The 27,426-nt window shown below is 44.2% G+C and overlaps 1 protein-coding gene across 1 annotated transcript; it reads left to right on the top strand.

The window, feature by feature from the left end:
• The first annotated feature begins 491 nt into the window (after positions 1-491).
• LOC149341980 (arylsulfatase B-like) lies at positions 492-17,246 on the top strand. Its single transcript, XM_089546722.1, has 9 exons — positions 492-584; positions 2,634-2,793; positions 4,153-4,265; positions 5,203-5,313; positions 6,688-6,813; positions 6,957-7,083; positions 9,916-10,209; positions 15,210-15,652; positions 17,094-17,246. The coding sequence occupies exons 1-9, from the start codon at positions 492-494 to the stop codon at positions 17,244-17,246; spliced, it is 1,620 nt and encodes a 539-aa protein (XP_089402848.1).
• Positions 17,247-27,426: the final 10,180 nt, after the last annotated feature.

Raw genomic sequence — 27,426 nt, 5'->3', positions numbered from 1 at the left:
AGACGCCAAAAAAGACTAGAAAATTTTGAGTTTCCGTTTGATACAAAATACTAGATTCTGCACGGTTACGAAATACTCCGGTAAACGATAGGCTGCCGTCAGACAATATTGTTGTTCCGTGGAGGTGGCTCTTGCTGCCCCCTTTACCCCTCTCTAGCCCCCTGGAGATCCGTTCCAGCTGTCGTCTGGTCGGCCCACCTGCCCCAGTGAAACACGTTGACCCCAGTAGCTCACAACAGTCCATCGTCCCTCTATGGGCATGGTTACCCTCGGTTGCGACCCTTCCACTGACAGCCGGGGATAAACTCGAACCCACACCCCGCACCTCCACCGGTTGTGAGATTGAGAACGGCCGCAGCCCGCCCGATGGCGCTTGCGAAGAATACGAAGACGGGAGTTCATGACGAATATATACATATGAAGATGAGGTTAACGGTAAACGCTTACAATACATTATCTTCATTCCTTCTTCAGGGAACGCCGAAAGGAAAATGTGTCTTCTGGCGATCTTTACATTGACCTTGCCGATCGTCCTGTGTACTAAAGCGCAGCCTCACATCGTATTCTTCTTCGTTGATGACTTGGTGAGTAACGATTCTGACACAGTACTACTCCTTGTACACATCAAGGGGCACTGAAACTTTTTCTTATTAAGTATTCTTCGTGGCTATAGGCCCTTCGCTCTGCGAGGGCACACGGCACAAGCCAAGAACGCTTATGCACATAATATGCACATAATAGCTAGGTATGATGCAAAACTCTTAGTCCTTAGGAGACACCTAGGTTATGTTATGCACATAGTATGAAGCTCTTTGTTTGCACCAGACAGAGGCCTGAAATGCATTACAACATTAGCACAGAATAAAATTAGAGACGTGGTGTACCTTTACCACTGCATATGCTTGTTTTTCTCGTTGATCTCCCTTCAATTTTGCTCACTGCTGTTTAAAAGCAACAAGCCAACACTGGTGATAAAACAACTACTGCTCCTGTTCAGTTTGTTTCTTCTAATAGCGTCTATATATGGCGGCAGTTACACCGTGAGGGGTTCACTACAGTGAAGGTTCTCACAGATGACGGCCTAGGAAAACTGAGCACCAATACAACGCTATTCCCAAACAAAGGTTAATTGCAATCAGCCATGCAAGAATAAGACACATCAGCGGCGAAAAGTTTTGACTACCTGCCCGACTTCCCTGGCTTGAACTAACATTATCAGCTACCTCCAGCTGGAACTTTCGTATTGTGTAGGCGTGTGTCACAATAAAAGAGCCACCCATGTAAAAAGCACCGATGTTTAGAATAGCATACGTCCTCATTAAAAACAAAAAATAGGGTATTTGTGCCTATACAGTTTTGCTCTATTCTTGTATCACGAACAATTAACACACAATGACATAAGTGTTCACTTGCTGCATAAGGCGCGTTTATCACGCTGGTCAGTTGCGCAATCCATTAAGGTGATAATGATGCACTGACTCAGATAGGCTTTTTCAGCTTGATTGTTTCTTCGCCACATACTTCCTGTAGAGCACCTTGGGAAAGGTCGGTCATGAGGCACATTTCTATGTGTTTACGCATCGTAACTCTGGTCTTCTTATCGCCAGGGGTGATCTGCCTTTCATTTGTTTTCTTTCACTTGACTACCGTTTAAAGTTCATATTGTTGCAACTGGCGAAGAAGGAAAACTATATTGTTGGCAAAAAGTTGTATTATTCTTGCAAAGGGTTATTGCCATGCACAAATACCGCAGGGTTTAGGCAAGACCGCAGCTAAGTATGTTATAACTAACCCAATAAATGCACTTAATGGGGTTCAGTTTGAGCTTCTCGGGCAAAGGAGTAATTTTTTTGCGTCGAAGGTAAATCATAATCACTACACCTAGCCGAGCGTTCTACTGCACCGTGCAGGCAGTCAGTTAACCATTCACTCAAGAGTACAGCATTATGTGCAATCGCTTAGAACGGGCTGTGTAGGTTATGAGAAATATTTGCCAGCTAGGTGCATGAGATACGATTTGATAACGTCAATATACCTGAGTTTTAAGCTGACGCTCAAGAGGGGGAAAATAGGGGTAGATCGACTATAAGGCGATCAATAAATATAAGAGCGCTCTTTCAGCGTTTAATTTATGAAAGCCTTATTTTTCGTTGACCTGGTAAAATTTTAGGGCTCCTACTCTTTCTAAGAGAAGTCGCCAGTACTTTAAACACGTCGTTTGACATCTCGCGCATTATGTGAGCCGCAGGTCGACCTGATTAATATGTCAAGGTGGTAAACGGAACCGACGGAATCCTTTCATGCGTTCTGTTTCTACTCAATATCAGTCCTCAGATGAACATAACGAAAAAGGGTTTAGAACTTACGTTTGAATTCAGCTCAACTAATTTCAGCTCGACGGAATCTTCCTGTCTTGTCGTGGCATTATCGCCACAAAAAAGGTTGGCTGACTCAGCCATTTTTGATGCCTGAAAAAAAAAAGCACAACCAACAGGCTACGATGCGCTATTACCACAGTTTCCTTGAGGGACGGGAGCAGAAGGGGGTTCTCAAAGTTACTCTTGTTCAACTGTTGCTCTCCAGCATGCAACTCATTCATTCTAGCGCTCAACGGCCGTCGTTTTCTTTTTCAGGGATGGGACGATGTGAGCTTTCACGGCTCAGTACAGATTCCCACACCCAACTTGGATGCGCTAGCAGCAGACGGCGTCATACTGAACACCTTCTACGCCCTGCCTATGTGCACTCCTTCAAGAGTGGCTTTGATGACCGGACGTTACCCGATACGAATGGGTGAGGTTTCGAGAGACAAGGGGGCCAACCACTGTAGATGAGAGCTAATGGTGCCGAAAAAGGCTGCAGTCTTTAGATCCGTCAATTTTTCTACTAAACAGAGGCATGAGCCCCAGTTAAGGACTTCATATAATTTTATAATTTTACGCGCACTGAAGGCAGCGCATTAAGGATGTGAGTGCGTAACACGTCAAGACAGAATGGAAGCATACTGTATGGGCACGAAAGGAATTTGTATACTATCGTCGAGATAAGGTGTAATATGGCCGCCACGGTCGCTCAGTGGTTGTGCTCGGCTGCTGTCCGGAAAGACGCGGGTTCGATCCCAGCCGCGCCGGTCGAAATTCGATGAAGGCGAAATTCAAGAGGCCCGTGTACTGCATGATGTCAGTGCACGTTAAAGAACCCTAGGTGTTTGAAATTTCCGGAGCCCTTCACTACAGCGCCCCTCATAGCCTGAGTCGCTTTGGGGCGTTAAACCCCCTTGAACCCTGAACTATAAGTGTGGTAATAATAATACAAACAATGATACATTGCCAAGCTATTAAATAAGATATAGGCCGATTCAAATGGTTACAATTTCAGTATTTACAACAAAGAGGGAAAGGTGCCTGTAATCTTTCGAAGTGCCTGAGACGAAGGATCTGTAAAGTATCTCATATCAAAGTCTGAATGTCCCATCTAGTGAAGTTCGTTTTTCTCTTGAAGCATATTCTTGGTCAGAACTTCACCGTAGACCATGAGCTCTTCTTGACGTCCTGCGTGGCTAAGCCAACACACTTGTCATGAGGTACATTCAGTCAAGCTACCTCCATTCGAGGACAGCTGTTATGTATTAACCAGCATCAGAACGACGACCTCGCTAAATCCGGTCGAGGTGCAAACTATCTGCAGTCTCGCTAGCTATGGGCAAGACTTTCTAATCAGCACCCTCCGGTGCCACCATGACAAGGGTGGAGCCACTTACCCGCACAAATTGCTCGAGCAATCTGCGAATGACGGGCTTTTAAAAAAGTACGTATTAATATCAGTCAGTTATTAATCAGCCAATCAATCAATCAACTGATAAATAAACCGAGGAGTATAGAACATACAGGTTATGCTTGTGTGGCGTCCTCACGAACAGAGGAAGAATAAGAAAAGGTGCTTTCATTGAGCGCCTTATTAACGGCGTCATGGAGGCGCAGGAAATAGATTCAGGAAACGAGTTTTGTTGGTCTACGTTGTCATCAAAATTCCTGTAGCAGAAGTATGACGCTGGAGTGGAAGGGATTGCGTTTCGATAAAGCACATTCCCAAAGCATGTTCCCGTATCACAGAGATTAAAGGCTGTCATCTCTCGCTGTATATCTTGTCTAGGCTTACAGGGAATTCCCATTGGCCCTGGTGAGCCTCGGGGCCTCCCTTTGGACACGCCAATACTACCTCAGTATCTCAAAGAGCTGGGCTATGAAACTCACCTCGTCGGGAAGGTAACCAGCAATCAACACTTCAGCTTCCAAAGTGTTACCTATAATGTTCTTTTTATGATTCACATGCAATTTACTAGCCATTCTTTGCTCAACCGCAGTTTACATTTGCACTACCTTGACAAAGCAACAACGACAAACCGGCCTAAAAAATATACAATTGTTGAAGGCAAATCGATGTATTGAAGCTAAGAAACCATCACGTCCACCGCCCAAATGTCTTGTCCAGTACGGGAGTGCGACTACCACCGGCAATGAGTCCCCCTAGAATATTAAACTACTGTAGGCGTGCGATACATTTATTGATTACTTTTACTTTCCACAAAGAGTTAGACTGCACATTTCTGTGTAGGAACCGTTCGGGCCCAAAAGGGGAAAGTGTGCTTCCGAAGGAATATCAGTATACACCTACTTTTTGTAAAACCCGAAAAAGGCATTTTAAAACCCCAAATTTAAACCCAGTAGCGCTGCCGTGGGTCAACAGTGATTGAGCTCTGTCTAGGAACTATTACAGAACACATCCCATGCTGCTCTTTTTTTCTCTCTGCACATTAATTTTCATGGGAGCCACTGGACGGCACAATCATGTAACACCGCAAAACTGATTCAAGCATCAGAACTCACCGACCTTCTGTGGACGCAGTTTTTGACAAATTTGACATCTATATAGTTCCTGCACCAACCCTTTCATCGGAAGTTAAATGTGCTTTGCTTCAATTCACGCCGCTACATAACGTCTTTTTGAAACATGCACGAACTAATAAAATGCTATGATTGAAGATGCCTCAGCTCAGTTATGAAAAATGAAGAGGATAAACCTTAAGTGCAAAATATAAGAGGTGATCTTTATGCTGAAAGTTATCTTTGTGTGTGGGCTGCATTTCAATAAATTCCTTCTTCTCGACACACAGAGATGCGCTGAGGCTCTTGTATCTTACAGTGGCATCTTGGATGTTATGCGAAAGCCTTTACACCAATAAACCGCGGTTTCGACACTTTTTACGGGTTCTACAACGGAGAGGAAGATTACTACAGCCACACCGTGAGTCACGTACGTATGCAAAAATGCTCAATAAGCTTGAATTCGGATGTCATGGCGACTTATCTGAGATTATTACAATGCAAACCGAGGAATACCTTTTCGGTCTTGAGGGCTAGAATTGCGGCACTGAAGCAGTTAATCTTTTTAATAGAGCCAGCGAGAAAGACAAGAAGGTCAATCATAAATCTGAATAAAAGTGGCAATTAGATTGAGTTAACCGCAACATTTTATTTGAAAAAATGCGCAAATTTCACAACTCAGCATATTATACACCATTATGTCAAAGATCAGTTCTTTCTCCACGTATAGAAATGCACGGATATTATAGCTATCCTGCCGCACTTTGTCAGAGTGCCTGAAAAGCTCACGGGAAGCCTGTCTTTGATGAAACATCATCGAAAGAGCTTTATGTAAAAGAACATAATTGCAGATGCTTTGTTATTTGTGTTCTGGAATCGTAATCATTAATTTAGAACAGCTCACCTATGAGCCTTACGGCTTATGGCGCTGCAATGGGACAATTCGCCCTTTTCGATACCACCTACAAGTCGTAAAGATGATGGACAAAGTTTCGCCACAGTATTTAGCTTGCAGTCGATCACCCGCACCCGTCAATAAAAGGCTATCTCAATGGCTCGCTGCCGTTTGATACAAAACCGTTCGAAATTTGAACAATGGGCATTTATGCAGCCGACGAAAATTTCGAACTATTGTTGACAAAAACACAATTTATGAAGAACTTATACTGCTCCAAATGCTTTTTTCTAGCGGCTTCAAATAAAGCAGGGACTGGCTTTTTTATTGTTTAATGCCCTATTTATTTATTATGAAACTCAAATGCCCTTAACAGAGGTATTACATGAGTAAAAATTCAATGCAATAGAAAATATTAATATGAAACTAATGACACTGGGTTTAGAGCACAATATTGTTACGTGACGGCAAGCCGATGCGTAACAACAAACGCCGATCACTATTGGGATAACAGTGCCAACTTTGAAACAACACTGCAATATTTTTAGTCTTATGCGTTCTTCCTCATCATTTCAATAACAAAAGTGCCGCCTCCCTGGTTTAAGTGACGAAGTGGGAAACAGCGCGTTCCTCATTAACGTGCTCGAGCTAATTACAATCAGAGAAATGGGCAAAGTTCTTTTTTATTCCGGGTTTCATAATGCTCGCTACAATTATCCACGCGACCTATTTCTTCTTTTTTTTTTCATCGACGCCTTCGACGCTTGTCTGACAGGCTTCACCAGTTCGCAACCGTCAACAAAATACCCCGAGGAAAAAAAAACACGAAATAACTGCTACGAGACAATATTGGAACTTATGCGTTACTGAGAGTACCTAACAGCGTTTCTTGGTCATGTTTTTGCCCAGGAGAACCACACTGGACTTGACTTCTGGATAGGCACGGAGCCCAACTGGGCAGACTCTGGAGTGTACTCCACCACTCTTTACACCCGGAGGGCCCAGCAACTCATCCGAAACAGACAAAAGGATAAAGTAATTGAATTGTTTAACAGTAGCCTTTCTTATCAGATAGTGCAGCGAGTGTACTAGTGGTGGATATCTCCAGTTGAATTTCTTATCGCCAATAATCCTCCCTCGCATATCAAACGAGTATGATTTTTTCTCTTGTCCTGCAGCCAATGTTCCTCCTTTTGAGCTACCAGGCAACGCATGGAGCGGGAGGACCTGAACCTCTTCAGGCGCCAAAGGAGAACATCGACAAGTTTCCTTACATCGATGAAAAAGCAAGGAGACTTTTCGCAGGTGAGGTGCAATTTTGTGCACTTCGAGCATAAACCCCATGCGATTGGTTTTGTTAACGCCTGACTATTGACGACAAGCGGTGAGCTGAGCCACCGCCAGCTGCGTGTTGATGTGTTATTCTTATGCGCAGAAAACCTTTCAAGTCACCGGTGACACTGCCGGTTTCTAAGATGCTCATTTTGTGCAATGTTTCATGCCTCATCATCGAACGAACTAGCAATGAATAAAGTACTTACATGAGCAGACGTCGTATCCGCATTTAGCTTGCCCTTTAATCAAACGAGGAGCATTGGATTAAGTGACGAACATACTTAAATCTTCACTTTATCTATGGCAATGCTGATACTTAATCCTAAAGAATGACCCCAGCTTTCCAACTTATTATCTTAGGCGCCCTTTATGCACCATCCAACCATCATGCACCGAGTTTACAGCTCAAGATTATTTCACATGTGTGGTGCATTCCGAAGTAAAAATTAATATACATTGCGCAGTACGCAAAGGGCAATAAATATTAATTATCTATGGCATCATATGACAGCATAGCGACCTTTGTCAGGTGATACTGTATATAGATCTACCACTGATGCCCACTACCTTCCTTTGGTATCATACCTCAGAAATCAACTTGGCATGTTTTCCCTGATACCTGTCAAATAACTTTTAGCAACAATTTTCAACTGCACTACAGGCTTTGAAACACACAACACCTGTCAAGTGATGTTCGATAGGACAAGGCGCACCAGCTACACAGGAAGCGAACACACGGTCCAACGTTCGGAGAAATCCCCCTAGGTTGAACAAGTTTGTAATACAGAAATAACTAAAGTAATTTTGCAGCTTCATTGGGCACTTCATCTCTAAAGCATTTATCCCGCGAGCACCACAGCACTTGCACAAGAAGGGGACAGTGCCACCGTGAGAGCGACCAATGGAATGGAACTGGCATGAAATGATGTCTGTCTTGCAGACCCAAAGTCCTAGGCTTTATCTCTCTTGCCTTTTTTTGTATCCAAAGAATGCATTATTTTCTTGTGTAGTTCAAGCAACGATGCCTAGGATGCAGGCAGGTTTGGTTCTCAGGACTTGAGTAAAAGGTAGGTGAATGTCACATGCGAATTTTGCGCGAAAAGTAGATGCACAGACTGGAGATATATAATACTGCGTGTCAAAGACTTCATCTCCCTTCTGTCACTCTCTGTGTGGTATATAATTCACAAAAATGCATCAGGATATTTTTCCCAGCCGTGTGCACGGGCTTTTAGTTTTGTGCCTTGGCAGAGACAGCAGTGTAGGTGGGCATCGACGGTAGGCCTTGTCAGCTGCATTTTTAAAAAACACAATCAGTACGATGAAATTTCTTGGCTGTAAACCAAAGAACACTATAGTTCAGAAAAATTGCATCAAAAAGAAATTACGGGTGAAGAAAACTTCATCAAAGAATCAAGGACGCAACGTATCTGTGTTTATGGTGGCTAAAAATTAAAAGTACATACAAATTCAGTTACTGCGCAAATGGGTTGGCAAGTCTGATTGGTGAAAAAATTATGTTTATTTACTCATTTATTGTACACCTGAAATGCCTTAGCAGGGGCACTACATGAGAATAAATACAATTCAATACAATATATTGTGACGAAATGAATGACACTGAGTTTAAACAAAAATATTTTCGATGGTGCTATTAAACTGAACGATGCTGGTTTCCGGATTTTATTTCATCGTAATTGGTTACGATTTGAGCACATCTTTAAACAGCTCTAGCACAGCGTGCGGGGAAAAAAATTGCTAACCACAAAATACTGTGCGAGAGCTCAGTTTTCTGCAGGCGGACACCCCCACCACATACCAGAAAGCGTGATTGAGGTGTCCACTGACTTTAGGAGCCAGTTATGCACGTCTTGAACTTTTTCGTCGTCAATGCCAATTTACCCAATGCAAAGAGGCGGCATATGGCCCAGTGCCACGTTTCTGCAGCAGTGTTGCGAACGCCAACGCGTATCGCTCTAGTGCCGTGTTTCTGCCAAAACGTTTCCCATGCCAATGCAAGCAGCGCACATCTCTCTGTCACTACCGCCACATAGCTCGAAGCGCGAATATTAGTTTGACAGTGGTATTAGTTGATGAAGAACAGGATATGCAACGCACAGCCCGAGAGTGTGTTGCAGTTTAACACAGAGCGTGATCGGCTGCGATGATAGCATAGTGCTCTCGCGCAATGGCCAGCAAAGCTAAGCTGTTCGAATCCCAGCGGCGACGAGTCCGCTATGGCAGCTTTGATATTGAGTATACACTCTAAACACGAGTACGCCCATATGGGAGTAAAAAGGAAGTAAAGTTGTCCCCTAGTGCACTCCCTTTTATAAAAGGGAGTGCGCAGGTTCCTCTCTTTGTACTCATTTCTGTTAGGAGCGTAGAGCTTTCGCTCCAAAACGTTCGCCAGTGAGACCACGAACTCGTGCAGCTATTTGACGCGAAAAATGCCACAATTTCGGTCTAATTGACTACGATGGTTCTAGAACATGTCACACTTGAGTGCGCACGGTCAAAAACGTAATCACTCAACCCAAAATTTCGAGAAATTTGCTACAAGCCGGGAAAGCGATATATTCATAAGGGGCGAGTTAAGCATGGACCTTTATGAACACGCCATCTTCTGGGAGGTAGCGACACCCGCAGCACCCCCGGAAGTTGAGTTTACTCGCTAATATATACCACGGTTATAAAACGTTCATTCCACGTGAATGACAAGCAGGGTGGCGCACGCGCTCTCAAGTGTCACTAGGATGCAGTTGCACTGTGGCTTCAGCGTGGACACTTTTCCCGCTGCAGGGATGGTGGACGCACTGGACGAGTCCGTGGGCGATGTGGTCCAGACTCTCGGCGAAGAAGGCATGTTGCACAACGTCGTCATCGTCTTCTCCAGCGATAACGGTGGCACGCCGTTTGGCGACTACTCCAGCCGCAGCTTCAATTGGCCACTGCGCGGGACAAAATTTTCGGTGTGGGAGGGCTCCACCAGGGTGCCAGCCTTCGTCTGGAGTCCCCTGCTTGCCAAGAGACGGAGGGTGTCCCATCAGCTCATGCACCTCGTGGACTGGTTCCCCACGCTGTACAAGATAGCCGGTTAGTGCTTTATTCTTTGCTTTTGTTCGTCAGAACCCAAAACACACCTGACATACGTGCTCGATTCGGTTAAAAACCTCAACGCGTTTCGAATGGGCTCCCCCTAGGAGTCGTCATATTGCCAGCTGGACTGTCGTTTGCGTCTGGCGGCACTACAGGGGAGACACTAGCGCGAGTTCTATAAACCGGTCTGCAACCTTCCAGGTAGATCTGCACAGTGAACACGGCAGAAATGTTTATATCGGGAGTTTCGGCTTAACCGGTGCAGATTTTTTTTTATTTAAAAACCGTGAAAGATACGACAATGCGCTCTGTGCATGATGATTATGCGGCATGGCGGACGTCATGTTCGTGGCACTAGGTAGATAAAAGTTTATTAATTCACAAAAATTGGAGGGCACTGCAGTCTGCTGCATTGGAGAAATGCGAAAGCATTTGCGTTTGGACGCCAGCAACTTTTTTCTTGCAAGCCATCGTTCTCTAACGTAAGTACACATCCCCATCACATTTTACCGTCGTACACATCACAACGCTTTCACTTAGTTCCCCTCTAACATGCTTGAACCAACGACCCTTCGTGGCAAATTCGTTTCGTGCCCGCCTGGCACACAGATTGCCTGGGTTGGAACCGTAATGCCGGCAAATTTCTTTTTTCAATGGTCATTTTCATGCGGGCACGCTTTGCAGACACGCTTTGCTGCCAGGTCCTGTACACGCCACTCATTAGACAAGATGTGCTTTCGCATTAGTATTACCTATTAACTCATAAACTTGCGAGACAATATAGCGTGCGGCGGAATCGGAGACGTTCAACATCGTAGGCGAACCCAGCATTTTAAATTTCAGAATCGACATTGTGGCTCTATAAGTCGAACGCGACAAATCTAGTATAGCAGCACTTCACTCCAGGCGAACGCTTTTTAAGGCCGAACTAGGAAGTAGAGTTCTTTGGGAGTCCAGCCGACCGGCGTCATTCCTCACTCAGCCGGTGGAGAGAAATCGCTAACCTCAGGAGGGAGGCTACGCTCTAACCGAACAGCCGGAACGGGAAATAAATGCTGCTGTCTTCCGGCAGTAAGTTACGAGACAGTGCTCAGTGTGACAGCGCAATGGGGAAAATACATAGGGGCGGTTGGCTGGGCGTAGTGACAAGCGAGACCGGCAGCCGTTACTGTCCTCCGCTTTAATACCAGCAGGAACGCAGTGGAAGCCCCATGTAGCCGACGTCATCATGACTGCGCGTATCAGTTAACAGAGTCGGGAGCACCTGCGGCGAGTCAGGAGCGCGCATCCCTGTATTTGAAAGTGGGCCTGCTATTTTCATGATGAAGACGTCTGTCTCGAACTGGGCTTATGCCACTTCCTGTGTATGTAGCTCCTATGTTTTGGTACCGAGTTTTTTTGTGCGCATATTTGGACGTTTCAATTCCATCAGTTCATCTACAATGTTAATTTCTTTAATTCTGTAATGTATATTATGCCCTAAAAAGCCAAATAAAAAGGTAATTATAGTAGATGAATCCTTGCGGATTTGTAAAGCGCTAACATAACACAAGAACGGACACACACACTCATACGACGAAGCGCTAAATAAGATAGTTAAATAATCCTCCTTTAACTAGCTACAAACCCGGACATAGCATCCGGCATGCCGTAGAGTACACCTGCACATAATATATTTTCGTATCTTCGCGGCCTTCTGGAAGGATATGTATCGATTCCATTTTCAATTTTCCTGGAACCATGTACTGATAATGAAATTGTAGACATAATGAACTCACTCCGAAACAATAGTGCTCCGGGAATAGATGACGTCCTGACACGGCCAATCAAATTTGTTGCAGATATTTTAGCTGCCCCACTAGCACATATCTGTAACATCATGCTTAACACTGGTAGGTTCCCAGACTTGGTGAAAGTGGCTCGTGTAGCTGTAATTCACAAGAGCGGTGGTGCCAACAATCTCAACAACTACAGACCGATTTCCGTTCTCTCAACTTTTGCGAAGGTTGATGAATATGTAATAAATAATCGCCTGAATAATTATCTGGCACGACACAAAATTATTGCAAAAGAGCAATATGGTTTCCAAAAAAAATAAAACAACAGAATCTGCTTTGCTTAATATTAAGGAACAGCTAATTGACGATATAGAAAGAAGACTAGTAACAATAGGAATTTTTCTTGATTTAAAGAAAGCTTTCGACTCGGTAAAACACGATATCCTTCTCCAAAAGCTGGAACGGTACGGGGTAAGAGGTCTTGCTCTTGAGCTTCTCACCAGTTATTTCAAAGATCGTTTTCAGATAACCCAAATGAACGCAGTATCATCAACACCAGGGGAAATTGTAGTTGGTGTACCACAAGGTTCTATTTTAGGACCGATACTGTTCCTTCTGTATATTAACGACATAGTGAACATACCTCAGACTAAGAATATTATTATTTACGCAGATGATACTAATGTGTTCTTTTCAGGAAATAATGTGGCTATCTTAGAGAAAGAAGCAAACGTATGGCTACAAGAACTTTCTTCATGGCTGGAATCTAACCAATTGAAACTAAATGTTGAAAAGACTAAATATGTCGTATTTAGAGCCAAAAACAAGATCATTACTGAAAGTTTTCAACTGAAATTTCAAAATTCAACTCTACTTCGTGAAAATTCAATAAAATTTTTAGGAGTAATTTTCGAGCAGCACTTACTGTGGAATGACCATTCAGATTATTTACGCAGTAAAGTATCGTGGTCAGTGCGTATAATAAACAGACTACGAATGCGTGTACCTGTCAGATGCAAACTACAGCTATACTACTCTTTAGTTGACTCCTATATACATTACGGCCTACTTGTGTGGGGAACAACAACACTTACTAATATAGCAAAATTATTTGCGCTGCAAAAAAGGGCTATCCGAGCTGTATTCAACCTTACACTCAGCCAAGACACAAGGGAGGTTTTTAGAAAACACAAGTTATTTAAAATACAAACAATGTATGACAAAAAACTGGCTATATACGTAACGAATCAAATAAAATACAGTAAAGAAGCGTTTCAGAACACATATCTGCACATGCCTGGACTATATAACTTCCGAACAGCTAATTTCCACGTTTCAAAGTCCCGTAATTATGGCCACCAAATGTTGACATTTAAGATACCGCGAGTTCTAAATGCTTACGCTCCGCTACTTTCTATGGCAATGGAAACACGAAGTGACCAAAGCTATAAAAGAGCCGTGCATGATATGCTACTTTCGTGACAGTGCTCTATAAGTAAACACCGTTGTATCTTTTTTGGTATCAAATCTGTATATTACTGCCAATTTAATTTTAACCTGCGTTTTTTTCTGTTCGAAGTCGGTTGCTGCCAAATGCTTTGAATGTTTGTTTTAATTTGTTGTTTGTTTTTGTATAGGCGGGCAGGCCTTAGTCAGGTGTTGTTTAACGCATTTTGCCTGCTCGTCCTTGGTTTACGCATGCATTGTAAACCAAAAATAAACCAATAAAAAAAGCACTACACAGACGCCCGTAATGGCCGCTGGAAAGTAACAGCCAGTTAAGCTCCACAGGAACAAGGAAGAGCAGGAAACCACAGCTGCCTAAAACAAGGGCCTGCAAAGTGATTGTGTTCAAGTGCGAGTCACAAATATCTTTCTACTGAAGTAATGTTCGACAAGAGGATTAGAGATTTGATTACTAGGTATCTATCACGATCAAATGCTCGGGCATAATACCACTGCCGATGAAAAAAAATAGACAGACTCATAGCCTGGTCACATAAAGAGTGACTGATTCGCGCACTGTGCTCATAGCTCGCGCGTGGCGCTGTGCTCTTTCTCGATGTCCTGGCGCAACCTAGTACTGTGTCACGGTTATTATAGATGAAGCTTCATTAGGTAGGCCCCACCGAATTTTCATCGCGGAATGTCATTTATATATTTATATCACACGATTTCAACATCTGAAAGCATTAGGGTAGACAACTGTAAAAAAAATCAGCCAAGAGGACAAAAGTCACCAAGAAACACAGTTAGATATAGTCTTGGTGTCCGCAATGACTGCGGTGCATGCTAAAAAGCGATTCCAGTCAACGCTTGTCTTCGACACAAAAGACTATCTGCGAAATGTTTCTTTTTTTTCTTGCAGATGAAATGGATGCTTTCGTGCTACGATGAGTGCGGTATAAAACAAAGTGCAGATTGCATGATTAATGTTCTGCAGTCACGCAACGTTGAATGATTTGGAAAACATTGCTCGGCCATTGATTGCAAAATTGCTTTTTTTTTCAGCACCACACAAACTAGGCAACATTTCTGAGGTGTGATTTCATATGGAATTTAACCCTTGGGCTATCAGATAAAGCCTTAAAACAAACAACTGTGTTAACTGTGGGAACGTCCTTGTTTCAGAATATTGATTTGCCGCGATAGTTATTTTCTTAACCAGAAAGGAGAAGACTTGATTGATATCTTGTGTATGCACCATAACAACGTGCACACTTTGCATGGATGACACCTTGCAAACACTGCATCAATTGCAGCTGCGCTTTAGCGAAATCTCTATGGCCATCGGCGGCCGCCAGCCACAGATCTGTTGCGAAACAGCATAGCATTTACAGATAAATCAACACGGCAGTGGTCATCCAAATGAGAATTCATGTGCTCAGCCGCAAGGGTAAATTTATTGCCATTGCCCAATACGTCAGAAACCATATGCGTTTTTTTTTCATGCTCCCCTGTAACCTGTGCTTTCGTTTTAATTTTCCCTCGGTTGCTCTATTTATAATATATTTTACTTATTTCATTAAATATTTACTAGTAGTAAGTTAAGGTATACATCAGTGGTCTTTTGCGCAGTCCGCGCTGTCTGGGAACATTACGCTCATCATGGTCGCGGAGATTACTCCAAGATACACCTGTGAAGTCCGGACAGTTTCTCAGCATTGGGATATTTTTTCTTCACTTTCAATTTTTCTTTTTATCGGACTGCGCTTTCAGGAGGTGATGTGGCGAACTTGGGAGAAGTGGATGGAGTGGACATGTGGCACCATCTGTCGACAGGAAGGGAATCACCACGCACAGATATGCTTTACAACATCGACCCCGTGAAGCCCGAATCCTTAGTGGCGGCAATTCGCGACAAGCGATACAAACTGGTCCTGGACAAACTTGGCGAAAACAATGGCCGATACCGAACTCCGGGGTATCGCCACAGTGTCATAGACCTTGAAGCACTGCTTGCCCAGTCGACGGCAGCGGCTGTTTTGAGGGATCTGTACAAGATGGATCGCTTGAAGTTTCCGAAGGGCTGGAGACAACGAGCCACCCTAACGTGCGGCCAGCGGAAGAGGAATAACTTTTCTCCGAACGATACGGAGTTCCTTTTCGATATTGTGAAAGATCCGTGTGAGCTGAACAATCTGGCCGACTCTCTTCCGGAGGTAAGTGTCTAACACATAACCTTTGTGGCGTTTCTGTGGCCATACTACGGCAGAGACTATGACGTTACTGCTTGTTGGCTACCGGTGTGAAGCGCTGCTTGCCATTCTTGCTGGAAATATCTACCGGAGCGTTATAATAGCAAACGCTGAGGAATTAAAACGGCAATTTTCTGAAAGTCCGCATACAGCTTTTAAAATTTATGTCAAGCTACAGCATTTCCGTGATTTCTAATTCATTTATCTCCTTGCTCCGCTCAGCCTAACGTTCTGCAACAAAAGCCACACATTGCAATCCTGCAATCACTCCACTAGTAAATACGTAGTTAAGTGCCGAACGAGGATGCCGCGATTCAATTTTGAGTTCCAAAAAGATGTCTTAAAAAAGACGGGGAACACTTTCGAAAAGACTGCAACAAAAATGAGCTAAAGAGCCCACGCCTGAAGTTAGCGTGCGCATACACAAACAAGTAAAGAAACAACCTCAGGAGAGGCCACAATGTTGTCAACTGGAAGCTTAAACGAACCCCGCAACTTGAGTTCGCGCCACCGCCACACATGCAGAAGCTTTCAGATAGTGGTCGTGCTTTAAAGGTACAATGGCAATGTGAAATGGTTTAACTTTAAACAGTACTGCAAGTGGAAAGTTATAACGCAGATTATGCGAAATCCGAGTTTACTTTTGCAGTAATGAAGCTGCACCCGCACTCAGAAAAGACCTGTATATGTTGGGTACTACAGCAGCAGATATTTAATTTTTTCCTGTTTGATCTTTCAAAACGACAAGTGCAAGAGCAATACCTTCTCGTACCGCGGCTTTTGCCGCGCGGAGTCGTTTCTTGCTTTTTCTTGAAAGTATTTGGTCTCGGAGTTTTGTAGGGGGAAAATTGGGCTGTTTCACTTTTTTTGATGTTTCACGAACACATTCACCACCGAAAAAACGTTTCTAGATCATTATTGGGCCATTATTGTTTTGGTTGCATTCCCGTGTCCCTCCTCTACGCTCAATAAATGTTTGATCAATGTTCTGCCCGAACTAGGTCATTCTGCCCTTCTTCGGCGAGCCTGTGTAGATATGTTCCCTACTGGATTGCAAGGGCGTAAAGGCTGAGCTGTTAGAAACCTGGAAGCATACTCATTCTACTAAAGAATTTGTTATACATTAGTCGTATTTTCAGGGATGCTATAGCTTTTTAGAATTGCTAAGCATTCGACATTAACATACTGCCTGCACGTCTTTTTTTTTAATATAGACTCAGGCATGTGATGCTGCCCTCAAATTAAAAAACAAGCACTTCTAACTGTAGCTAACAAAGTTCAACTGATCAAGAGTTGACAATGCCTTGCAATTCATTTTCGTCGAATAAAAGCCTTGCCGTCGTCCTTCCGCTCAATATGTTAAACTGAGTCCGTATACTTAGCGTCATTTATTTTCTCTTCGCAGGTCGTTTCATTGTTGAAAAAGCGCCTCGACGCGTACCGAGCAGTTGCCAAACCCGCCCTCCACTTTTCCACCGATCCTGCGAGTTTTCCTGAGTACCACAACGGAACGTGGGCGCCCTGGATGGAGTCATCGCAGCTCGATTTCGAATTCTAACTTCTGGCTTACGCAGCACTTATTTATAAGGCCGTGTATCACGTTTTCTCCAAAACTGTGCAACACTACCCGCATTTCCAGGAATATTCTGACCACCGGGCTTGCGTTTGTGTTCTACAGGGTGGTCGTGGTCGTACAGTATATTCAGCTCCCCTAACCTTTAAATATGATTCTTCTTCTCTCCTTCTTCAGCTCTCCTAACCCTTGAAAGCTCTCTTCAGAGCTTTCGAATGCATCGGTTGTTACTATACTCACTGGCGTGGGAGAGTGGCAAATTCCCTGGTCGCGCCCATTCAGTGAGAAAACACTCATACGCTCACAAACCCCGACTATGAAACTCGCAAACCGATGTTACGGTCTTGAGCCGCTGCATAACAACAGCGATGCCGCGTTATGTTCCATGTGTGGTAAATAAATAAATCACAAAATAAACATTTCTGCCACTGGGACTAGAATACGCGGCGAAGCGAAAAGATCAGCTTCGCTGGCCACTGCACGAGAGCACTGTGCGATCGCCGCAGCCGATCACGCCTCGCGTTAAACTGCTACACACTGTCGCGCTGCGCACTGCACACCGTCGCCTTCATCAACTTCCATCTGCAGCGCGAACAGATTAGATCAGCTTAATCTCAGTCAGAGCTTAAGCCGAGTGTAATATCGTCGCCAGACGCGCCGACTACCCAGAAAAGCAAAATCATGAGCCAATCAGGCTAAACACATGCTTTCGCAGGTTTACTAGGTTTAACTACGTTAGAACACTACTATTTTTTAGCACGAAATTGTTATGCTTGTTTATAAATCCCTTGCAGCTCTAACGCCTCAAAACGGTACATCGGGTTTCCTGAATCTCGAATCAGTCAGGAATTCATCCCTGCGAAGCATGTTAAGCAGGAAACGTGGCATGCCGTCTCTGTTCCACACCAGTTTTTGAGGAATATTATCATTTTCATCGTATTTCGTACCTTTGTATTTCTTACAATAAAAAATGCCTCCTCATCAGCGGTTGTTCTCTTCCAACTGCTCTGACCTCTGTGTCAAGGCAGAAATTGTATAACAGGAGGCAAAATAAACGCCTGCAAAAGACACTCCTTGCGATTTACCATACCATATGCTGCGTCACATCCCACTTGAAATTTTGCCACGTTATTCTAGAAATTTTTAGAGTGGTCTGTTTTCGTTTCGACCGCGTTAAATTCAGGTTGCAGCTTCATGACGGCGGTATTTTGGCGCTTCAAGTTTTCAGCTCTCCTTTTAACTCTTGTACTCAGTTACGGCGGCTGAAAGGGTTAAGATTCTCCCTCTCCTGAGGCTGTGATTGCCACATTCCGCATATATTTTAAATATTTATTCAGGACCAGGAAGAGCTTAAAAAATGAATAGAGAACGACTCAATAATCATGAACCACTACAAAATAATTACTAGCAAACTACTCAGCAACAACAGTAAGCATTTTAACCCTGTTTATTAAAACTATCGGTTGTGCTCTTAAATTCAGGTTGCAGTCCTTCCCAACGCCTCTCGTTCCACTGCGTTTTGATGAGAAGCACGGTTTTAAGTAGATTTAATAGCTCTGTTCAGCGCATTAATAATCCCCAAATGTTACTCGTTGAAAACGCCAACATTATCGCCTTTTTGTGTGCAGAATGCTGAAATCAATTGTCATAAACTCGGTCCAATGTTTTAGGGGTCCAATGTTTTCCGTTATAATCTTCATGACGGATGCCAATAGTCACAATAACCAAGGAGCATGGGGGCTGTTTTTTTTTCTTTAATTTTGGGTCTTCATCAGCAAAAGATTAATCGTGTAATTATTTTTTAATTATAATTGATCAGAAAGCAGAAGACAAAACCACCACATGTCACCGCCGGGATCCGAATGAACGACCTCCGTGGATTCGGGTCCCACTGGCGGCATGTGGTTGTTTTTTTCTTCTGCTTTCTGATCTATTATAATTAAAAAATAATTACACTATTAATACTTCGACCCGCCCTTTGCGACACCGACTGCCCTCTGACGTACGTAAAAAACAATTTAAAGTGGTCCAGGTGTGGCTTACATTCGCACACACGGAATCTGTTTAATGCGACGAATAGCAAGCTCATTGGTGCCCGAGACGAACAACTGGTGATCGAAAACACACCGTCCTGAGCAACCTTCCCTCCGCAACTCCCCGATCCGGTCACCTCTTCAACGTCCCTACACCATCGGGATATCTGCTTATCACTACCGGTTTCAAGATCGTAGCCTTCTTGGCTCACTACCACCAAATATCATGTCAACGAGGAACAACGCGCTCAAAGTAACTGTAATACCAGTCCGCCAGAACAGCCCCATAGGCTTGTCTGTTCTCCTTGCTAAAGTGAACAGCGCAGAACGCGGACGAGGCGAATACACGTCAAGCTCTGGCTTTCAACAACGTTCATTTGCAAGATGCGCTTCTTACACCTTCTGAACGAAGGCATCCCACATGGCAACATATCCGCCTCGGCAAAATTGCAGACTCCACTTAATACAGAGGGCGCTGCGTAACAGTCGCCATGTGTTGAGTTCTGTCGGTGATTTTTCTATTATGCAGCATCTGGACAGCGAAAGCTATCTTCTGCACCCCGTGAATGATTAGTCATTGACATCGTTCACCTAACTGGGTATTCAGCTGAACTACGACGCGTCCCAACTGACAGCCGCAGCCAATGTCCCTTTAAATTTCCGGGTGAGACTAACAGTTTTCCTACACAAAGAGAACTCCCTCATTTGAGCCTAAATACAAAGCGTGAGTGAAACTAGGAATGGGGCTAGTTGGTTTTGGATAATCAACTTCAGTAGTGTGCCACTGTCCAAACCAACAGAGACGTGGGGCGTCCTCCTTGCCCGTCGTGTCGATTTTGCCGCATCTTGATCCGGTATACCGTACCATATCATACCATTCCACACTGTACCATGCATACAGTACCTATCATAACATACCATACCACACTACACCTTACCATGTATACTATAAAATTTACGTTCTTATGTTGCTATTCTTACCAGGAGTAGCGCTGTCTTGAAGTTTGTTATATAAAACCCATACAATCATCGACTGCGAATAAAAATTAGAGAGCACACTTAAACTCCGCCTTTAAGGGTATGACGTGATAGCTTAACGGGTAATTAATGCCCACATATGCGCAATTGTTTATTTTCGACTTTGTATTTGTAGATCCCTTTTAACAAAAACCCCCTGGGGCGGTATTTGTAACCGCCCCAGGTGCAGTGGTACAGCAGTAAAGCGGTGCGCCAGTCTCTGCGATGGCAGTGCTGACACCGATGGAGATGGTGCGACCCAGGCTGTTCTACCGGAGCAACCTCTCTCGCGACCATTCATTAATTTAACTATCGCCACCTGACATGGTGGTCAGTTTTCTCACAATCCGGTGGGCAGATTGTTACGTCGCCACAAAGTCACGTGACCTAGATGGCTGCTTCTCCGGAGATTTTTCGCTCACATCGCCGACGACGACGACGAATTTTCTGCAGAACTAGAGCCTTGATTAGTAAAATGGTCAGTATGGTTCAGCATCATAAAACACTGCTGCTTAGGACTCGGCCATGTTAACTAACCAAAGTAAAAGGACTCCTTACACGGTATCGCAATATGAAGGCCATACCGGGAGCGTCAGCCTTCGTGAAAAATGTAAGGGGCCATGACAAACAGCTGACAGGACACCAGATTTCATTAGAAGCCAGCATCCTCTGTTTTTTGACAAATTAGCGATGTAACTATTTCTGACGATCGAGCCCCCCAATGAGTGACGACATATAAGGGTTACTGTCAGTTATATATCGGGTATTATGGTTATCTGCTCACATTTCCTAACGAAACGCCCTGCATCGCACTGCCATTCGGAAGTTGGGGCATGGTTTGTACCGTCTTTGTCAAAAGTATCCAGGCTGCATGGTTTGCTTCTAGCTCGTACAGCGGACCCCTTGTGGTTTTCCTAAAGATCGAAAGGCGTTAGAAGGCAAGAAGGCCCCCAGCCCTTACCTTTAACGACCATATCAGCTTCAGGGAAGGTGTAAGGGCTCCACTGTACGAGCTAGAAGCAAACCATGCAGCCTGGTTACTCTTGACAAAGACTGTACGTTATTCTGGGGACACCGAGCTGAAAATACGATACAGGAAGAGTGTATCCATGTAAACGTTTCAACCTTACAGCGTTTCCTGTGTAAGCCTTCGGTATTTTACACTGTTGTTTTCCTCCCATAGGAAGGGGCAGTGCACCTTTCAGTCTCATTATCAGGAACAACCCGTGTGCAGCGACGGCTCCAATGCACTGTCTCGGCAAAACTTTGGAGTGAAAAATTGCTTTGAATCGTGGGGTAAGATGGGCGTTCTTTGCTTTTCTCGTGACATGTAATCATTGCTTTTATTAAACGCAGAATTTTCTTGACAAACAGTAATTGGGTAGCCAATTGGACATGTATTCCCCAGGAATTCGATCAGGTCTTTCTGAATTTTTGGCCGCTGTTTGTATTGCGCGACACGAATCGCAATAAGTTGACATATTGTGAAAAAATCATTTTGACACCCGAGTTGAATGACGTCAGATAGAATTGCTCACACTCAAGGAAGAAAAAATAAAATATGAGTGGACACCTAAGCTCTCTCTTATGTGTAAGTTACCACAGCGTTAATGGGATGGTGCCCATATGCAAGCTGAATTAATCATTATCTACCTACTTTTTTAGATTTACAGATCCCTGGGAGTGCTCATACCACTCCTGGAGCAGTGGTGCGATGGTTAAGCGATGCGCCACTGCCCTGAGATGGCAGGTGCTGCCATCGGTGGGGCTTGTGAGACCCAAGCAGCTTTCCTCGAGCAACCAGTCGCGGCCAATCGCTAATTTACCTGCCTCCTGCCGCGGTAGTCAATTTGTTCACAATCCAGTGGGAGGTTGTGATGACACCACAGATTCACCCCATTGTTTTGTTTGGATTGTGGAGGTTTAACGTCCCAAAGCGACTCAGGCTACGAGGGACGCCGTAGTGAAGGGCTCCGGAAATTTCGACCACCCGGGGTTCTTAAACGTTCACTGATATCGCAAAGTACACGGGCCTCGAATTTCTCCTCCAAAGAAATTCAGCCGCCGCGGCTGTGTATGAACTCTCGTGTGTATGAACACTCATCTAGTTTACTGCTCAGGAAATTTTTTATGCAATTCCCGCTCACCGTCAACGACGCCTACAACGATGCTGGCTTTTCAGGGACACAGGCTCCATAACGCTATAGCCGTAAAGCTTAGCGGGGCTCTCAAGAACCGCCAAAAATAAAAGGCCGCCTAGGGTATTCCTGTGGCCACATATAAAAATCAAAATCCTTGCCTGTGAACTAATGGCAACGCGCCCACAAAAATGAAGTGCTCGTTTTATTCAACTAGTTTTTTTTTTTAAATTAACGAGACGTCCTTTCTCTTGCACTATCGATCCTTTGAAAGTACTGACTGCTATCAGTATGAGCTTGGCGGGGACTAAGGCGCTGGCCGAAGGCTCATCTAGAAGCGATGGTAATCTCTTCGTGTATCCTCGTGGGTGGTAAAAATTTTTTGCGGCGGGTGCCCCGAGGTCGACCAAGTTTTACTGTGCTATCAGTGTACTCATCTTATCAGTGCAGTCCCCTGGTACTGCTGAAACTGCTGGGAAGCACAAAGGAAATCATATATCTAATGCTATAATGAATTTGTTTCGCATAAGTCTGCTTCAGATACTCCTATCACCATTTAGAAGTAGGTGACAAACAGCACATACTAAATAAAGCGAGCGAACTTTCTGTGAATTTCTATTTGAATTCTATTCCAATTTTTTTGCTTCGTTTCTGTTAATAGGCTAGTCCGCAAAATCACGGCATCAGCGCGTGAGACCAAAAGCTGCACCTCCACTATCAGGCATATATTCAAGGGAGGGCCCGAGCTTGCACTCCCCCCTCCCATGCCGTAATATACCACGGGCCGGTCAAAAAAAAAATTCTAGCTCCGTGCTTGCCTGGTTAAATGTAACGTTAGCGCTTTTTTTTTTAGTGTCTCCTGCGGAGAAGGCAACCGCATGACGTACAAAAAGAGCAACTATGCCACTCTCTATACTCTGTGCAATCGGCAGCTTTCGTTCCATGCGTGGAGTCTCGTAAGGCATGACAAAATATGTTTTGGAACGTTCAAAATAAATTAAGTGAGCACTAATGGATAGTCGTCTATGACTATCGATCTCGAGAGCGGTTAAACTTGGTCGAAACCACAGCGAACGTTTTTGTGTGCTCAGACGTACCTCCTCTTTGCCGTCAAGCACAGCTCTGAAGCTCAACACTGAGCTTGATCCCTGACGCAAGCTTTGGTTTCCAGTATGTTCGTGACCAGCCAAGCCGTTCTAGCTTGGCGCTTCGCGTCACAGTCTCTATTCTTTCATGTTCCGTTCTTACAATTTTTGAAGGCTTTCCAAAACAGACTACATAAGCACTGCTATTGCTACCACTCCAGGATGTCTCAGTACAGTCCCAGTACAGGGCTAGAGAACATCCTTATGTATAACCCTTGAGGTGTCTGTATGCGTTGCGTAAATAAACTGATTTGATTCTGATTCTTCAAGCTTGTTTCAGGGACGTATTAACCACTCAAGGTTAAATGGTTTCTACTGTGCATTTTAGTCTATGTGGGCTGCCCATACACGTGTCTGTACACGCTTGGGCTTACGTATAACCCGTCATTCAGCCATCTAAACTGGAAAGCAGTGATCCCGTGGGCTAACTAGAAAGTATAAGGGCCCTTAAAGTCTTTATTCTGACACGCAGACGGTTGAGGCGCAGAATATAAATATTCTGTACTCCGCCAACGGGACACTTTTCCCCAAGGGTGGAAGGTACACTATACAGCCGACTCGCCGGTACCCCTTGCCCTAAATGGCACTAAAACAGCTATTTGCACACGTCACTTATAATGTAAACACGGAAGTTCTTTTGTGTCTAATGTGGCCCGAATGGCGTAATCAAACTGACTTTTAGATTGAAAACAACAATCCAACTGTGGCCCTAAGGTGTTTGCCAGTGGCATATGTCTGTGGCATCGCGGAAAACATTAACTTCGTGTCGGGAAATTTTTGAAATGGGGGTAGGACGCCCTTGTTACCGACAAGCAGCGATCGCTGCTCGGAGTTTTTAAAAATCTTTCCGACCTATCAAGTGGTAGTGCCGCCACCGTGATGTCATGTGCACCTGCTGAACGGTTCCGAACACGATCCATTTAAAATTCCAGAGTGGTATGTCCAGCAAAGTCGCGCAAAATTCCACTTTCAGTTGCCTTGCGTAAATGCCATTCTGCTGCCTGTGCGTATGAATTTCGCTGATAAAGCCAGGCTTGTTTTCCCATAAAGCATGCAATCGTGCACTCAAAGCGTGCGTAGCGCCGGGGGCCGTAGGCAAAATCTAACTAAGGTCGACGACAAAAAGCACGTATGCGCCTGTTGTGACTATATGTATATTACAACTAGGCACATTCACGCATTTGGTATGGCCGGCGCTTTCAACAGTTGAGTGAGAGAGTGAGTGAACGAGTTGGAACTTTATACTTTGCAAAACATCTTTGGTCCGAGACGTAGTTTGGGGGACGCCGTAGAAATCAATGTTCGTAACGCCTGTCTAGGTGTAGAAATTACGCTTAGAGATATTGAAAATGGTGTACCGATTTAGCCTCGTTAGAGAAACATCATTATACTGGCTGTGTCACCTAAGAGCGTAAGGCATTTTTTTTAATTAGTTTTTTTTTAGTTACAAGAGTGCTTTTTTCGGCAAAGCATGATCATCTTTGCAGCGCATCAGAATATATCTCAGAGGTTCCTACCAGCTGGCTTGGGAACTAATATTCAATGGTTAATTTTTTTAAATCTTACTGTTCGGCATTCTGATGACTGAAAGACCTGTAACCTACGGCAAGTAATATCCATATCTGTTTTTTAAATTTTGAAAATGCCATTCCCGTGGGTCGCTTCAGCGCTAGATATTCTGGGGCCGCACACGGCGGGAGCCGAACCCGCGTGACCAGCAAGAACACGTGACACATCGGCGCGCATTGTATATTCTACACGCTCGCCGCTGCCAGTTGGGCGCTGATATGAAATCAATTGAATAAGTGAGAGCTCAATAAATTGATATAGATAAAAGTTACGTTGTGCTATACAGACCCCTCAATTAATAAGGAGCCTAACAGCAATAGTTAACTAATCGACGAACCATTATTAGTCATCCAGCCAGCTAGTTAGCACATTTTAACCGTATTCTAATGCACTACACCCCTCACAATGTCATGCCGAGAAAAAGTGCCCTTATCGCTCAAAAAAGTATTTAAAAAATTGCGGGGAGTCTTGGGTGAAATACACTGTATAACCTAACCAGCATAGCCCCATGTAACTGCCGATGTGCATTTTCGATCTGCGTGACCGTTTAGAGGCATTGCTGGCAGAGTGGATATATTTAGCCCTGTCGGGCAGTTCTTAATCTCAGCAATATCCTCCCTGGTACACCACTAGCAGTTAAAAAGTGCAGCTGTATATGCGAGCGCAGACTGGGTTTGGTAGAATGCGTTTACAGAGTAACAGATGCACGGTACAGGAAACAAATAAATAGCAGCGCAAGGAGACAAGGACAAGAAGAGACAACAAGGACGGTTGTCCTTGTCTCCTTGCGCTGCAATTTATTTATTCAAGTCATGTACCAACACGCCCAATTTTCCGCGTTTACAGGAAACACATTACTCTAGAGGGATCACGAAGAAAATTTGAAGCTGGCCCCTATCGGCTTTCAAATGACAAAGAGACCACTTTCACCTAAAACGGAGCTTTTATATAAGCTAGACAGTGTCATAAATGGAATATAGGTGTCACCATAACCGGCTGACTTCACAAGTAAAGTGCACCCGTTGGCACCAGATTTTCCCCGGATCCCTGAAGCCATTCACCGTCGTTCACTTCAAAACGGCGGCAACTAATCCTACTCTGTGTGGGCGTGAAGAGTTTGAATGGGTTGGCGAGAAAATCTTTAAAAACTTACTTTTCAGCCATAATTTGGCTTTTTGCAGCCGGACAAACGTTAACATACCCGCGAAGAGCCATATATTCATTTTTTTTTTTTTACTGAGAATAATAATTTGATGAAGTGGTCCTCGGTGTCTCTTTAACGAGCTCTCCTATCCTCTCCTTTCATTCATATCACAGATCTCTCTCGAAGATCCCGCAAACATACTGTGTAAAAAATAAATGCAGGGAAGGTTATTCAGACCATTCACCACTCAAAAGAACTACGGAAAGTAAGGGTCTTACTCAGACACAAAAATTTCTGGACAAAAGCATTTTTCATCGGGAAATTGCTTACGAACGGAATTTGTCTGTACCTTGTAAGATTTCACTATAACAACCAATATATCCGCAGATCACTCTACGGCAGACTGGCATCTTTTTCCTATTAACATTTTTGCTACGGTCAAAAAAATTTCCCATTGCTTTTCTAAGGCAGCCTTAACTACTCGTTGCGAGCTATGAAAAAAAAAATTAAAAATAAAGATCGTTCTACGCATCGAAAGACTGGACCACTACCTTCGATATTTTCGTAACACTAGCTCACAATGTTGCAATATTCAAAGTCTTTGTGCAAGAAAGCTGGACTTGGCATTGCTGTGAGCACTTCGTTTATCCCGTGTTAGATCAACTCGGGTACAAGGCGTGCTCCGCGTGATCTCGTGGTTCAGCTACAACGAACTCTAACGCTAATTTGCACTGTATATTCCTTTGCTGTACAGTGACAAAGCAAGCCAGTGCGACGCCTGGAACGGGTGCGATATAAGCGCGACACGAGCTGCGGGGAAGCCCAGGGGGCAATGTCGCGCGGCCCAGGTGGCCGTAAAGCGCCGACCACCTGGGCCAAAGTGCTCCTTTACGTGCTCTTCGCGTGATCCAGTGATCAAGCGATCGAAACTGCCACCTCGCGTATGGGAGCAGCTCAATCGATCGTATGTCGCCAGGTGCAGCTCCCCCGTTGGGAGAGAGGGAGTCGTGGAACGCTTCGTTGTGCTTTCTTCGCTACCGATGACAAATATGTGGCCACCAATCAGCGGCTGCAGAGTTGCTGTAGAGCTTCCAAGAAAGCCACAGACGGGAGATGGAA

Source organism: Amblyomma mixtum, chromosome 5, assembly GCF_055824585.1.
Source record: "Amblyomma mixtum isolate Tamu chromosome 5, ASM5582458v1, whole genome shotgun sequence".
NCBI classification, from domain to species: Eukaryota; Metazoa; Arthropoda; class Arachnida; order Ixodida; family Ixodidae; genus Amblyomma; species Amblyomma mixtum.
Note: the sequence above shows the minus strand (reverse complement) of the source record. Positions and strands in the feature narration are given on the sequence as shown.

What these genes read in the sequence shown, in the direction of transcription:
- LOC149341980 (XM_089546722.1), top strand. Translation starts at nt 492, where the DNA reads ATGTGTCTTCTGGCGATCTTTACATTGACCTTGCCGATCGTCCTGTGT. An exon ending in ACGTTACCCGATACGAATGG is followed by an intron (nt 2,794 to 4,152) that starts GTGAGGTTTCGA and finishes TATCTTGTCTAG; the next exon opens with GCTTACAGGGAATTCCCATT. An exon ending in GAAACAGACAAAAGGATAAA is followed by an intron (nt 6,814 to 6,956) that starts GTAATTGAATTG and finishes CTTGTCCTGCAG; the next exon opens with CCAATGTTCCTCCTTTTGAG.